Source organism: Anopheles cruzii, chromosome 2 (assembly GCF_943734635.1).
Source record: "Anopheles cruzii chromosome 2, idAnoCruzAS_RS32_06, whole genome shotgun sequence".
Lineage (NCBI taxonomy): Eukaryota > Metazoa > Arthropoda > Insecta > Diptera > Culicidae > Anopheles > Anopheles cruzii.
In genome coordinates, this window is record NC_069144.1 from 1,664,591 (window position 1) to 1,679,486 (window position 14,896).

General features: G+C 51.7%; 4 protein-coding genes across 6 annotated transcripts in view; 3 read left to right on the plus strand and 1 right to left on the minus strand.

Annotated features, from left to right (window-relative positions):
• The first annotated feature begins 613 nt into the window (after positions 1-613).
• LOC128267578 (gelsolin) lies at positions 614-8,138 on the plus strand. Of its 3 annotated transcripts, none has more exons than XM_053004449.1 (7): positions 3,598-3,799; positions 5,178-5,252; positions 5,319-5,805; positions 5,875-6,089; positions 6,150-7,235; positions 7,307-7,543; positions 7,889-8,138. In XM_053004449.1, exons 1-7 carry the CDS (start codon positions 3,740-3,742, stop codon positions 7,940-7,942), a joined length of 2,214 nt encoding a protein of 737 aa, XP_052860409.1. In that variant the 5' UTR covers positions 3,598-3,739; the 3' UTR covers positions 7,943-8,138. The 3 variants fall into 3 exon arrangements, with proteins under 3 accessions (XP_052860408.1, XP_052860409.1, XP_052860411.1); XM_053004451.1 differs by having other exon boundaries at positions 6,153-7,235; XM_053004448.1 differs by lacking the exons at positions 3,598-3,799; positions 5,178-5,252; positions 5,319-5,805; positions 5,875-6,089 and adding exons at positions 614-719; positions 1,099-1,337; positions 1,401-2,335 and having other exon boundaries at positions 6,374-7,235; positions 7,889-8,063.
• Positions 8,139-8,158: 20 nt separating this feature from the next.
• On the minus strand, positions 8,159-8,988 carry LOC128268863 (uncharacterized). The gene is made up of 2 exons (XM_053006142.1): positions 8,760-8,988; positions 8,159-8,687 (listed from the first exon to the last, which is right to left on the minus strand). Exons 1-2 carry the CDS (start codon positions 8,962-8,964, stop codon positions 8,284-8,286), a joined length of 609 nt encoding a protein of 202 aa, XP_052862102.1. The 5' UTR covers positions 8,965-8,988; the 3' UTR covers positions 8,159-8,283.
• A 1,656-nt stretch (positions 8,989-10,644) lies between these two features.
• Positions 10,645-11,512, plus strand: LOC128269463 (uncharacterized). Its single transcript, XM_053006931.1, has 3 exons — positions 10,645-10,717; positions 10,783-11,001; positions 11,088-11,512. Exons 1-3 carry the CDS (start codon positions 10,645-10,647, stop codon positions 11,510-11,512), a joined length of 717 nt encoding a protein of 238 aa, XP_052862891.1.
• A 426-nt stretch (positions 11,513-11,938) lies between these two features.
• The window catches only part of LOC128269322 (glutactin-like), a 3,513-nt gene continuing 555 nt past the window's right edge, over positions 11,939-14,896 (plus strand). The window contains exons 1-4 of the mRNA XM_053006762.1: positions 11,939-11,992; positions 12,661-13,539; positions 13,609-13,926; positions 14,040-14,332. Of these exons, the coding sequence (XP_052862722.1) occupies positions 11,939-11,992; positions 12,661-13,539; positions 13,609-13,926; positions 14,040-14,332 (1,544 nt within the window). The remainder of the gene's footprint in view (positions 11,993-12,660; positions 13,540-13,608; positions 13,927-14,039; positions 14,333-14,896) is intronic.

A 14,896-nucleotide genomic window follows, 5' to 3' on the forward strand; every position in this document is an offset into this window, starting at 1 on the left:
GGGGTGCCACTTCGTCTACTTGCGCTATCAGCGATGCCCTCAAGCGAACCCCGAGCTCCTCCACAGCTCCTTTGAATCGGTTTTCTGAGACTTCATCCGGGGTTCTGGGAACCGAATGCTTGTCTGGGTCTATTTAGCTTACTAAACGGATAGACGTACGTCGGAATTACCCTGTTAATCTGACCGACAGTCAACAATCCTAGAACAACACCTCGGCCGGGAGCTAGTGACCGGTGTTGGCGTGTGTGTGTATGTAAGAAACAATTAAACAACGCAACCCGCGCGACCGGCCATCACTCGCACAACAACGTGACTCACTGTTTCCTAGGAGTAAAAGAATAAATAAACAGTCTGCTAAACGATCATACTCCGTTTACCGATCACGTAAATGCTCTAAAAGCGCGAATTGTAGGTTCCATAACAATCGTCGGTCATCGAGTGCGTTTCTCACGCTCACATCGCCACTGAGAGCAGTAAATGTGAGCGTGTTACCTTCTGTGTCCGCCGGCCATAAGATCGCGTTCGAAGTGATCAGCAACAGACCGTTCGTCGTGATCGTCACTTATGCTCCAAGTGCCACTCAAAACAACCGTGTGGTTGGTTGTGTTGGTTGTGGCCAGCGGCGAGTTCAAGATGCTGACCAATATAAGCGACTGGCCGACGGTCCGAGGGCACAGAACGTTCGCGGAGTTCCTGCCGAACGCAGTACTTTCTTGAAGGTAGGTTCGCGAGAAACTTTATTTTTTTGCAGCAAAGTGATCAAAGATGTAGACCAGATCTGTGTGAAACGTGACGCGATGGTGCGGTGAAATTGAAACGAAAGTGTTAGGTGCGAATGCGTAGGCCACGGAACCTTGGACGTATCAGCGCGATCGTTTAGCACTTACAGCACCCAATCAACGGTGAAGGCTAGCGGGGTCATCGGCAATGTAAAACAATCCGTGCGCCGCTACCCGAGGCCGCAGATAAGCGTATTTACGTCGAAGGCACCATTCCGTTGAAAGAATCCGGCAGGAAGTGTAGTCTGCACTTGCTCCTGGACCCAAAGACTAGAGTTTGTGAACCACAAGCGTACTGATACTGTACTACCTTTTTCAGCAAACAAAATGGCCGGCTCGATCGTACGTCCCTTCCTGTTGGTGGTTCTCTGTGCCCTGGTCTACGGTGCCACGGTGCCGAGTGGACCGGCCGGTAAGAAACTGACCATACCGGCGTTCAGCAACGCCGGCAAGACGGTGGGCGTCGAAGTGTGGCGTGTGGAAAACTTTCAACCAGTCGCCGTGCCCAAGGGCGAGTATGGAAAGTTCTATAACGGCGATTCGTACATCGTTCTGAATGTAAGTTACGATGAAGGGGTCGATTAGAGTTCTGTAGTCTAAAGTATCTCATTCCCACGGCAGACGAAAGAGGACAAGAAGAAGGTTAAATCCTACGACATCCACTTCTGGCTTGGTACCAAGACCACGCAGGATGAGGCAGGTTCGGCGGCGATCCTGTCCGTGCAGCTCGACGATCAGCTGAACGGAGTCCCCGTCCAGCACCGTGAGGTGGAGAGCTCCGAGTCGGATCTGTTCCTCAGCTACTTCAAGGGAACGGTCAAGTACCTGGAAGGTGGCGTCGCCAGTGGCTTCAAGCATGTCACCACCAACGACCCCGGGGCGAAGCGACTCTTCCACATCAAGGGCTCGAAAAACATTCGCGCCCGCCAGGTCGAGCTGGCCGTTTCGGCGATGAACAAGGGCGATTGCTTCGTGCTGGATGCCGGCCGTGACATCTACGTGTACGTCGGCCCGAATGCGGGTCGCGTCGAGAAGCTGAAGGCCATCAGCTTCGCGAACGATCTGCGCGATCAGGACCATGCCGGGCGGTCGAAGGTTCAGATTGTGGACGAGTTTTCGACGCTCACCGATCAGGAGCAGTTCTTTACGGTGCTCGGTTCCGGCTCGCCGTCACTCGTGCCGGACGCGGAAACGGCCCCGGCTGACGCGGCGTTCGAGAAAACGGATGCCGCCCGGGTGCAGCTGTACCGTGTGACGGACGCCAAGGGAAAGCTGGCGGTCGAGCCGATCAACGAGAAGCCGCTGAAGCAGGAATCGCTGAAACCGGAAGACTCGTACATCCTGGACACCGGCAGCGGACTGTACGTGTGGATCGGCAAGGGCTCGACGCCGCAAGAGAAAACGCAAGCCTTCGCCAAAGCGCAGGAGTTTATTGGCTCTAAGAAATACCCGGCGTGGACGGCCGTCGAAAGGATCGTGCAGAACGCGGAAACGGCACCGTTTAAGCACTACTTCCAGACCTGGCGCAACGCCGGATCGTCCCAGTCCCGCTTGGTGTAGGCAGGGTCGGGTCAGAATTGAAGAACATAATAAACATTCGTAGGAACAGTTAGAGAAGTAACGCAGAGGTTCCCAGTATTCTCTTTGAAAAGCTGAACGTTATTGAGAAAGGGCGTTAGAAGTCACGTTTGTCCATCAACTAACTCGACCGTCTCACATGAAGGTCACCGTAATAGGTGCAAGATGGCTACCGGCTTGAAAATTATTTTAATTCCCCTCATACATCATCCCTGCCTTGAGGCCATCGATTGAGCGAGTTCTTAATTGGTTCGACTATCATTCCATTACCTCACCGTACTTCGACTGCTGAATGTCATCATTTAATTACACCGCCATACAAACTAGGCGCCCGGTTATTGAAAGTATGATCTCATTCTGCGAAAACCGACCTCAGGGAGCAGAAACTCATAGCTTCCCAAAAGAACAACCAACCGGATGTGACATGTTTGCGGAACCACCATGAAAATCGTTAGATAAAGTTCGACATTCACCGTTCCGGGTTTGGTACGGCCATCATACCTGGGGCTTCGATTCAGCTATTTTAAGCCTTTCTATAGAATGATCCATTAAATGTTTTATTTTGAGACTATTCATTACTTGAATTTCAAAGCGTCAATCTTCAATCTGAATATCGTAAACATTTAGTAAAAATATTAACATTTACGAAATGGGACGCAGAGAATTGGGAAATATTAAAAACTTATTTCCAAAGTGGTGAGTCTTCAACTCAAACTGTACGACATCAAAAACTCCTTTGTTTGGAGAAAATGTCGACATGAGCTTAAATTAGCTGATTTCCACCTCGATGGTTTTGTCAATAAGCATTATTACGCAATCAATTAAACTTAAAACGTGTCTACTTATGCTCTTTGAATTATCAATCGGCTGGATGTGCCAACGGTTCGTCCATCACTGTTAAACACGCGAATCCTCTCGCGGCTCTGACGCATCTTCGTGCTCTGCGGCTCTCTCGGTCGCGTTCCGACCGCCAACGCGCGCGCAAAGTTTGGTATCCATCGCCGTGCTCACGTGCCAGCCATTGGCCACCACCACCGTCCCAGTCCCTCACAAGTACAAGTTCAAGCTCAGACGCGATGCTCCCTGCGTTTAACAGTTTGGCGCCGCGTAGGGGGGAGGGTTGGCGCAGCGAACCGATATTAACACACCGACAGATAGCACGCACCACGCTACAAATGCCGGTTCCGACCGAGCGGAATGGTACAGTTCCGCGTTAGTGGTCGCGTGCTGCGGATGCTTGACTTTGCTGCTGAAGTGCCTAGTGTTTTGACGGGTCCCCTTACGAGATCGATATAGTGTTTGTGGTTATTGTGTTTGCCGTTTGTCAACACACTGTTTGAGTGATCCCCAGATCCGCCCTGAGCTGAAATACGATCGCCGCAATGCATCCCGCCTTCGACGATGCCGGTACCAAAAAAGGGCTAGAAGTGTGGAGAATCGAGGTGAATAGCAGCTTCTACACCGCAAAAAAACGTAACATCAAAAACAGGTTCTCGATCGGCGTCCCGCGGGATCGGTGTCCGTATTGGAAACCCTTTTTCGCAACATCGTGCCAATTTTAGGCGCAACTTCTCGTATCTCAATGCTTAGTGCGTGACCCTGACCGTGGAGCGATTGTTTCGGTGCCACGCTGGCAGTTTATTAGTTCCGGGGGTTTTGTTTGGGGCTTGGGGCCGACAAAAATCGATTTCTGCTCGTCTCTGCTGTCACGCTTCGTCGGAACCAACCCGACCATCTGGGAAGCAGACGACATATCCAGCAGCGAACGGCGGCGCCATTAGTCTCGCCGGCATCGACGCGGCCCCCAAGGACTGTGTGTTACCACACACCAGTGGGTAATCGCCACTATCTAATCCCAATCTTAGCAGCCTGCTAACCGGGCTGACTCACAATGACATGGAAATGGTACAATGTTATCACACGTTGTTGGTCAGACCGATAATTATTCTAGTTGTCCGTTAAAAATGGTGATGGTAAACCATTAGATCCGGGGGCGCGCATGTTGAAGCGCTCAGCTTCCGATCGATTTCGCTTCGTTGGTATAAAAATAGAAACCTTTGGAGGTTCCTCGTTCATCGCTGCGGCATAAGACAGATGTCGGTGAATTGGGGGAGTGTTGAATGTTTATGTTGCCGCACATTACTCACGCCCTAGAATATAAATCAAACAGTTGTCCGCTAACGACCATATGATCTGGTCTGGAAGATGTACAACCTCATTTCACGGGGTAAATCCATGACACATATTTTTTGGGACAACGGCGCGATGCGCGCATATTACTTTGGAGTATAAGGTTCTTCGACGGTTTACGTGTCATCCGCGAAGCCCCGACAGATAAGATAAGATCGTATCGAACACGAATAGTACGTTATCTGGCCGTGGCTGAAAGGTACACACACTTTTTTCGCAGCGAATTTCCTGCGTAACCTACGTGCGATCAATTTAAACCATTCCATCGCGCTAATGTAAACTGAGCGCCCTGAGTCTGGGCCGGTTTATTGCTGGCCGTTAACGCGCTAAACATTCCGTCCCAAATTAAAGTCCACCGAATGTTGGCGCAACAGTTTCAGTTCAACGCTTCTACCCAGCGGCCCTCAGTTCAGCTCAAGGTTGTGACGGCCAAACTAACGCCTCTGGCGGGCAGCGAAGCACAACCGCCTGAGTCATGGGAAATCCAATGTCCACAAGCGGCGCATGAGAAACGCATTATTGTCTTACGCCACAGCAGAGCGAGATCTAAGACTGTGGAATGTCCAGAGTTGAATTTTTCCAAGTGACACTAACCGGTGGGTGATTCATTTACTTCATTTCCTTCGTCAGAACTTCGAACCTGTTCCAGTGCCGGTGAAGGAATACGGAAAGTTCTACACCGGCGACTCCTACATCGTGCTGAACGTAAGTTAGACAAGTTCCCATCAATTGTGCCACTATGCCATTCACACTTCCCCTTCCTTCCGGCAGACTAAAGAGTCCAAAAGCGGAATACTTTCGTGGGACGTACACTTCTGGCTTGGGCTCGAAACGACGCAAGACGAGGCCGGCTCCGCGGCGATACTGACCGTGCAGCTGGATGATCGCCACAATGGTGCACCGATTCAGCATCGTGAGGTCCAGGACCACGAGGGGTCGCTGTTCCTCAGCTACTTCGCGGGCGGAGTTCGATACGCTGCCGGTGGTGTCAAGAGTGGCTTCAACGAGGTCGAAACGAATGCGGCCGGCGAGAAGCGAATGTTCCAGGTGAAGGGTGCCAAAAATGTGCGCGTCCGCCAGGTGCCCCTAGCGATCGGTTCGATGAACCGGGGCGACTGTTTCATCCTGGATGCTGGCTACGATATCTACGTGTACGTCGGGGCGTCCGCCAAGCGGGTCGAGAAGATCAAGGCCATCAGCGCGGCGAATCAAATTCGCGATCAAGACCATGCGGGTCGGGCCAAGCTGCACATTCTGGGTAAGGTTCGAGGCCATCGTGCCGGGGCGAGTGCAACTGTTTAACGGAAACCCCCGCTGGATTTTGCAGATGAATTTGCGAGCTCGTCCGAGCAGCAGGAGTTCTTCGACGTGCTGGGTGAAGGGTCCCCCGATGAGGTGGCCGAAGAAAGTGAGTCCGATGAGGCGTACGAGCAGGCAGACACTGGGGCCATCACACTCTACCACGTGTCCGACGCTAGTGGTTCGCTGGAAATCAACCCCATCGGAGAGCGGCCACTGAAGCAGTCCATGCTGGATTCAAATGTAAGGTGTTCCGGAAAGAAACAGGCGTCGTTTATTAACTGTTCGTTCTATTGCTTCCAGCAGGACTGCTATATTCTGGATTCCGGCGCCGGCAGTATTTACGTGTGGATTGGTAAGGGAGCCACCGGTCAGGAGCGCTCCCAGGCGATGGTCAAGGCACAGGAGTTTATCACCGTCAAGGGTTACCCGGTCCATACCGCGGTGCACCGGGTGGTGGAGAACGGAGAAACGACCGACTTCAAGCAGTTCTTCTCGAGCTGGCGCGATCATGGTGTCACGTACAGTTACCTGATCCAAACGGCCCTCGGCAACGGCGACGAATCGGACGGTGATGCCGAGTTCGATGCGGAGGTGCTGCACACGCTCAAGAAGAACGGTGGCCGAGCGCTAGGCTTCATGCCGGACAACGGTCAGGGTGAGATGGAAATCTGGCGCGTCCAGGGCTACGAGCTCGCCGCTGTCGAGCCGTCGTCGTATGGTATGTTCTTCGCCGGAGACTCGTACCTCGTGCGCTACGAGTACAGCGAGAAGGGCGGTGGCCGCGGCTACATCGTCTACTACTGGCAGGGCAAAACATCGTCGACGAGCGAGAAGGGTGCGTCGGCCATGCACGCCGTGCGGCTCGATGACGAGGTGAACGGCAAGGCCATCCTCGTGCGGGCCTCGCAAGGCAACGAACCGCGACACTTTATGAAGCTGTTCAAGGGCAAGATGGTTACCTTCCTCGGTGACTACGATAAGCAGGAACGGGGCTCCGACACGAGACTGTTCCGTGTGCGGGGAACCTGCGCCGACGATGTGCGGGCCGAGGAGCTGCTTCCGAGCGCTTCCTCGCTTGCGTCGGACGATGTGTTTATCGTGGTAACGCCGGCCACAACGTACCTTTGGCATGGCGTTGGAGCATCGGATTTGGAGAAAGAAATGGCATCGGCCGTTGCGGGTTCTATTGCGCCCGACACGGAAGTCACCATCACGGACGAAGGATCCGAACCGGGTGACTTCTGGGAGGCACTCGGAGGAGAAGCCGACTACGATCGTGAACTCGATCCGCCCGGGGCACCGTTCCTGTCGGCGAGACTGTTCCACTGCCGCATCCTGTACAACAAGAAACTGCGCGTCGAAGAAGTTCCGCACTTCGAGCAGGAGGTCTGAATGAGGATAATGTCTGAAGCAAAACTGTGGGGTATTTTACCGCTCAAATTTCGTTTTTTCAACAGGATCTTAACGTGGACGATGTGATGGTACTGGACGGTGGTGATGAAATCTACTGCTGGGTCGGCAACGGGGCGACGGAGGAAGAGCGCACCAAATCGACCGACATGGCCCGCCAGTACATCCGTACGGATCCTTCCGACCGTTCGGAGGAGACGGTCCCAATCGTCACGTTGAAACAGGGCGCCGAGCCAAGAAGCTTCAAACGACTGTTCCCCAGCTGGGACGATGCCTTCTGGGAGGTTAGTCACTAGCCGTCGGCGTGCTCGGTGTGCATGGATGGATTCTCTTTTCGCTTTTCTTTTGAGTGGAAACCCGAGCTTGGTAGACACGCTAACACTACACAAAGCCAGTCGTAGTGCTACTTCTACCCTGTAACCCGCTTCTAACCCGGGCAACCCGTATTTAACACGACGATTTCGAAACGCATCTACTAGAACACTGCCCGGAATCGGTCTCGAACCTCTATTCTACCTTTTCTCGCTTCTGTACACCACACAATGTAGTGTTCGGCGTGTGCAAACCCACAACCCCCCCGTAATGGCCAACTGATAGTAAGCATTTCTCCTTTTGTTTCTCTCTTGCAGTCACAATTGTCATACGAAGCGTTCAGACAGCATATGTTGGACGAAAACCAATAGGCTGCACGAAACGCATCAATCACCACGCATTCATCACACACTCTTTGAAGACGATCTTTTCGTACGATCGCATATTATTTTCGTTTATTCCTATAGCGCACAAGCAAACGAAATAAAAATGTTTATTGAATATTGCTCCTTCCGTGCCCACATTAAGTCGATGACTGCCGACGTTGAAGTTGAATAAAGAATAAATTAAAACTACGCTCAAGGAACGTTCCGCGGGAAATGACGATGCTGCGCTCGTTTATTTATATGTGCGTTTTAACATAACATTTGGGGGTATGCTTCCGGGTATGCTTCGCGGTTGCTTGCCTTCTAGGCGCACCGGTGAACGATCGCTACTCAGCTTCGTGGACGTCGTTGTGGAAAGCGTCGGCAGTTTCGTCGTTCGTGAGCTTTTCACGCAACTCGACGCACTTTTCCGACCCATCGCGGAACTCCTCCGGGCAGGTCAGGGCAAACTGGCGCCAAAGGCAAAACACGAACTCGAAACCCTCCGGATTGCACTTGGCCTCGTCGCTGGGCTGGAAGTCAGCGTGCGCTACGTCGACCGTATCGAAGCACTGTTTGACGAACCCATCCACCAGCGGTACTTTCCACTCGATCGAGCTCATATGCTCCCGCACCGCTTCGGCCAAATCGCTGTGCAAAAGTGCACCGTTTTCATCGGCAATGCCCTCCTTCTTCGCGATGCACTCGGTGATGCAGTTCAGATTTTCACGGCTCTTGACGAGCTCCTCGTCTGAAGCGGAAAATAGAACTCTTGTTAGCTCCACGGAGCGCGGATCAGGCACAGTAACCAGTTTCTACTCACGGGGCACTCCGTCCAGGGCTAAATCCTTCATGCAACCATCGCGGAGCTCCTCAAACTTGGCGTGGACTTCGGAAGTGTCGAACCCATCGTTGCAACAGCGCATGGGAGCTCCACGACGCAGACGAGCACCGATCGCGACTCGATCGAATCGGGCACTGACAGATGCAACCACCATTAAGGCGACCAAAATCAGAACTTTTCCCATCCTGAACTGCAACACGATGCACCACCTTACACAAACCGATTTGTGGCCAATCCCGACTCCGACCGATGCATTTATAGTCCCCGGTGCACGGGGAGCGTGTAATTGTCACCCAAGAAGCTCATCATCAGTGATCGTACCGATTGTGGCTTAATTGTCAACTCAAGCGAGTGAGTAATTGGTTGCAGGAACCGGCCATCGGCCCGGGGTTTCTCACGGTGGTTGTGATCATCTTGAGTGTGCTATCTTCCAACAACCGGAACCCCGTGCGTCGAGCTGACTTCCGACACAATCAGTCTGGGCTGCGGCCTGGGCGGTTCACGGGGTGACACTTTTCCATCACTCGAACCCCTCTGCCCCACTCCGTCCCCACTATTAACGTGCGGTATTCACGATGGTGAATCACGTTGACATAACCTGTTAGTAACTTGCAAATAAACCGTTGTTTTGGGCAAACGTGCAGATGGTGGTGTTGCCGAAGATATTGGCACGGAACAGTCGTAGAAAGCAAACACGCTACTTTGGGCATATTGAGCACCGTATAACAAACAACAATACATAGAGCAAGGGTTCGGCTAATTTGCGGCTTTTGCGGATCGTTGACCTAAGGCATAAGAGTGAAGAAGCAATGCATGAGGCGCTATAGACACATCACAAATCATGTCTAAACCAGACAAACTGGATGGGCCAGTCTCGCAGAGGGTTGCACGAAAACACGAAGCTTGGCGAGTGCCTCGAGAGGTAAATACTTTTTTACGCTGGTTTGCCAGTCTCATGTTACCGACAGTTCGTATGATAACAACGAGCCGGAGCGGAGCACCCATGGAGCCTAGCGGGCAAAAGGTGAAGCCTAATCCGAACCACTGATCTGAAGCCCATCAATCATCCTCTCGATGGCCATCCTTTTTGACGAATTGTAGAAAGACGCCGTCGCGGACTGACGGGTTAAACATTCTCTCAGCATGTTCTAGTTTCTGCCAATAGGAGATCGTTGGGACGTTGGTTCAACAACAATTTGCCAATTTGCAAAAACAACGAGTTACGATTCCCAAGCCCGAGTTGAAATTGGCCAACATTTGTTCCAAGACAAAAGATTGCTTTATTCAGTTCTGTTTATTTAAACAACATTTTGCTTTATAATAATAATTCAACATAATATTTGAATATTATTGATTATTATAATTAACAGTTTAAGGGCTGTTTTTTTTGTTTTATTTTAATTATAGTTTACTAAGTCCACCATTGATGGAATATTCCACTTCGCCCATCGTCCATGAAAGTAATTTATAATCTCGACAGCTTACGAAGCTTACCAAAAGGAGACCACACGAAAAGCCAAACAAGCCTCCCGATCAGTGTCGATCTGTCGGCCAATAATAAGTTCAAAAGGTGGTTCCCCTAAACTTTTCCATTGACACCGGGTGGGGACAAACCGTGTAAAGGCCAAAACGAACGAAGAGACGCGATGTTTAGCACATATTGTTACACATACCGTACGGGTGGAACAAAAATGATGCCTGTGGGTTTTGGGTTTGTCTCCTGTCTTCCCATTCGTCGATACCGGCCACGGGAATCGTATAAATACCGCCACCGGATCATCTCAAGAATCAAATCTTAGTTAGTTCTTTCGCGGAACGGATCGTCTTGTAACACGCGCATTGAATAAGGGCATCCGGCGTCAAGATGCTGAAGTTGGTGTTGTTCGTCGGACTTGTTGGCCTCGCTGTGGCCTACGACTTCCAGGACCCGTACTACAGTAAGTGTGGCAGCCTTGGAGAAAAAACATCTCCATACTGAAAAATCTATTCACCATTCCTTTAGATCAGATACTTTTGGAAGACATGCTGGACGCGTCCGACGATAGCGTCAGTTTCGGACGGTTCCGTCGATCCGCCGGGGACTCGCTGGATGAAAAGTGCTCGCGACGCAGCCATAAGTGCTGCAACGACGACAACGTGGAAAATGTGGACAAGATCAAGGAACTGAAGCGGCAGTGCTTCGCCGAGCAACGCCTGAAGAGGAAAGAGGAACGTGAAAAGGGTAAGCAACCACTTAGTGGCTCAATCCGGCGGCAAGAGGTGTAACTTTCGATACGTTTACAGCCAAACAGGCACAGGTTGACGAAGCGGTCGTCGATATGTTCTCCTGCGAGCGGGTCAACAAGACACGAAAGGACGTAAACTGTGCCATGGAATGTGTAGGTCGCAAGAAGAACATCTTAGCCGACGACGGATCGCTGCTCGAGGACAAGGTGCTCCAGTTTGCCAAAACCGAGATCGCCCCGGAGGAGTGGCTGGCTCCCTTGGTGGCCGGTTTCGTTGACACGTGCGTCAAGGAGGTCAAGGAGAAGAACGTCAAAAGCCCGCGAGAACCCGGACAGTGCAACCCGGAAGCGTCCACCTTCGGCTACTGCATGTGGCGCCAGATATCGATGGCGTGCCCGAAGGAGAAGCAAATCGCAAGCAAACGATGCGATCGTATCCGGGACAAGTTGGCCAACAAGGAGTCGCTGCACTACCTCCAGGCGGTCGAAGCGGTTGAAGATGTGTAAATGAACCGCGTAAGATCGTAAGTGATATTCGGACGCAAGTTACAAGCGGTCAGGATTATGGTCACCAATTTGAATAAAATGATTCGTACGCTGACCCGTAAGCTGATCTTACCCGTAAGACTCCATATACTATAAATGCTTCTCACATAAACAACGTCTTATCATGAATTCAGTTGTTGTCGTTTTTATCACACTCCATTTTTATCCAGACAACAAAAATTGGCATCAAAAGCCATCGCCGAAACAACCAAACATCTTGGTCTGTATTCACGTCACCGACAGACAATAACTGGGTGCCAACCGAAACCAGACAGGCTTGGAACATCGAGCGAAATTATCGAACGATAATTCCCCTTTAAGACCACAATTGCAAATCGCTGCTAGCAGCCATGATAAAAGTGGACCTATCGAGCGGCTCCGATTTGGATGACCTCAGACGTGTGCAATAATCCGTCGAAGACAACGACCGGCAATGTCAGGGTACACGCTGCATTATGCAATGGGTTCCGGATACGATACGGTTTATTTTTCGATTTTTGATTTACAGTCATAACGAACGCACGTGATGGAATATTATCACCCGCGTGACACCCAACTGCGGACGCTGCAATTCGACTGTAACTAACGATCTCACGCTACTCTATGATCGCACACGCACTCGGTTTGCGCCAGAACGGAATTGCGGACAGTACGATTTGAACACTACTTTCCCTCACTTCAGGCGTCCTCTGGTGGCAACGCTTCAATGAAGAACCCATCGCTTCTGCATACTAACCTTCGTTCATATCAAGGCTTTTGCAAGTAGAGTCACTTTCAAAGGCGCCAGCTACCGGCCACAGTTTTCTTCTTCAGGTGATAAAGGCGGCCTTTTCCTAGATAACATGGCAAAGCCAAATCCCGAGACTGCCACACAGCAGGTTTGTGGCGGGTTTTGTTTAAAAATATCATGTCTGGCCCGCGCTGGCTTAGTCGTGAACTACTACCCGACGAACACCTAGTGTCCGTAGCTGGAGTGAATGAACAGTGAAGAAGAATCGACCGCTGTGGAGTGCTTTCGGTGTTGTGTAGTGTTGAAGTGAGTTTCAAAAACCTAAGAGAAGAGGCCTTGCAATATGCTGCCACTTTTGAGATTGCTCGCAATCCGGCAGACACCAGCCGGTGCGATCGTGGCTAGGCTGGGCTTTACGGCCAAGAGCTGCTACTCCACCGACACACCACATCCGATCGTCGACCTGCCGGGTTTGGGTAAGCTGAAAGGTTCGTACACTAAAGGCGCCTGGACCGGTGTTCCGATTCAGCAGTACTTGAACGTTCGCTACGCTGAGCCTCCGGTCGGTCAGAATCGTTTCAAGGCACCGGTTCCCGTTAAGCCGTGGGACGGCATTCAGGATGTATCGGTACGTGGCCGGGCGGCTCCAAATTACAACGACATTAAGAAAATTCCCGAAGACCAACGCACCGTGGAGCTGGAAGATTGCATTAGTTTGTGCGTTTATACGAAAGACACCGCTGCTAAGCGGCCGGTTGCAATCTACATCCATGGCGGTGGGTTCTACTGTGGAGGCGCCGCGCAACATCCACCCGAGTATCTGCTCGAGAAGGACATCGTTCTCGTGGTGCCGCAGTATCGGTTAGGACCGCTCGGTTTTCTGTGCACAAACACCGAAAATATCCCGGGAAACGCGGGCGTCGCCGACGTACTGTTGGCGTTCGAGTGGGTTCAGAAGTACATCACACACTTCGGTGGCGATCCGATGCAAGTGACGGCCGTCGGACAGTCGGCAGGGGCCGGACTTTTATCGGCCCTAATGTTCAGCCCTGCCCACAAGGAGTCTCACTTCCAGCAAGTGATCCTACAGTCGAGCGTCTCCTTTGGAACCTGGCAGTTCGATCATCACTCCGAGCGCAACACCCGGGACATCGCGCGGCGGGCCGGATGTGATCCAAAGGTACCGCTCGAGCAGCTGGATCAGTTTCTACTCGAGCAGGACACCAACACGCTGCTGAAAGCCTACATGCAGCACTTTGTAAGCCAACGTTGAGCATCCCCAAAACAGGGGCCTTTGGGTAGCCGTTAATGTGTTTTGTTCCCACAGTGGCAGGGACTGACCAGAGGTGTCGACCAAATTGGAGGCCGCCTGGTGATCGGTGGCCCGTCGCAAATCTTTCCCGTCAACCCGTACCAGGTGATGAAGGCCGGTGGCGGGAGGCAAAATATCCCCATGCTAATCGGGGTAGTCAAAGATGAGGGAACGTTCGCACTGGTTGATATGTTCACTGTCCTTACGGTACTCAATTTACTGGACAAGAAGGAATTTCTGCGCTTCGATCTAACGGAGGAAATTCAACGGATTTTCGGCACGGTCGAGCCAACCTGCTCCCTTACGCCGTTGGCCATTAAAAGCTTGTTCGATGTAGAGGCAGCCGCAAGGGGAGACACAATGAAAATGATTCCCGGATTGATTGATGTACGTGTTTCTGTCGCTTTCGGGAGGTGAATACCTAATTTATGTGCTTCATTTTACAGCTTTGCGGAATGAGCTTGATCAAGTCCAGTGTGCTGCGTACCGCGCAGTACAATAGTAGACACACGCTCAATCGTACCTTCGTCTACACGTTCGACTACGAAGGGCAACACACGCGATTCGGATACGATCAAGACATTAGCCGCGTTCCGTTCGATGGTGGAGTTCATCATAGCAACGATCTGCTGTATCTGTTCCCGTATCCACCCAGTGCGGCCGAACTGAACGAACGCGACACGAGCATGGCGAAAAGTATGGTCGACCTCTGGACGTCGTTCATTATCGATGGCATTCCGTCTTCACAGGACGTTCCCCACTGGCCACCGTTCAACCGTAAGCCATCGCACGATTCGACCAGCAAGAGTTCAGATTCATTACCGCCCAACGTTCGGACGCTCTTTACAGAAATTTTCGGTCCATACTTGCATCTGAACGAACGGATCACGGAGGGCAGCAACTTCCTAGACGAACTCACGGTCAATGCCGACGCGGCTCGGCGACAACAACGGCTCAGCCAGGCAACACCGCCGCCGCCGTCGGGAAAAGATAGTGACGTCTGCTGACCACCATCGGCCGGCCCTAATCCAACAGAATCTTCCCTCCCAGCCGGGTGCAGCCGGGGCCTAGGCGGTTTATAATCCGCATTCACGATACTTTTTAGATACTGTTCAAGCACCGCAAAGAGTAACGTTCAAAACCCACCGAAAAGGCCGAAATCAGCAGCACGATAAAATGAGTAACACGCGTCAGTCACACGTATATCGCACAGACAATTGACCTCGGACGTATCTCGGCCCCCATAGGCTATCGGATTTGCGATAAACGCAGACGGAATGTATCGAACATAATAAAGATAATT

Bases quoted from the DNA above. Each gene is read 5' to 3' on its own strand.
- LOC128268863 (XM_053006142.1), bottom strand. From the start codon at position 8,964: ATGGGAAAAGTTCTGATTTTGGTCGCCTTAATGGTGGTTGCATCTGTC. The intron at 8,688-8,759 runs GTGAGTAGAAAC...TTTCCGCTTCAG, and splicing joins AGCCCTGGACGGAGTGCCCC to ACGAGGAGCTCGTCAAGAGC.
- LOC128267578 (XM_053004448.1), top strand. From the start codon at position 1,107: ATGGCCGGCTCGATCGTACGTCCCTTCCTGTTGGTGGTTCTCTGTGCC. The intron at 2,336-6,373 runs GTAGGCAGGGTC...TGTCACGTACAG, and splicing joins TCGTCCCAGTCCCGCTTGGT to TTACCTGATCCAAACGGCCC. The intron at 7,544-7,888 runs GTTAGTCACTAG...TCTCTCTTGCAG, and splicing joins GGGACGATGCCTTCTGGGAG to TCACAATTGTCATACGAAGC.
- LOC128269463 (XM_053006931.1), top strand. From the start codon at position 10,645: ATGCTGAAGTTGGTGTTGTTCGTCGGACTTGTTGGCCTCGCTGTGGCC. The intron at 10,718-10,782 runs GTAAGTGTGGCA...CCATTCCTTTAG, and splicing joins CTTCCAGGACCCGTACTACA to ATCAGATACTTTTGGAAGAC. The intron at 11,002-11,087 runs GTAAGCAACCAC...AGGTTGACGAAG, and splicing joins GAAAGAGGAACGTGAAAAGG to CGGTCGTCGATATGTTCTCC.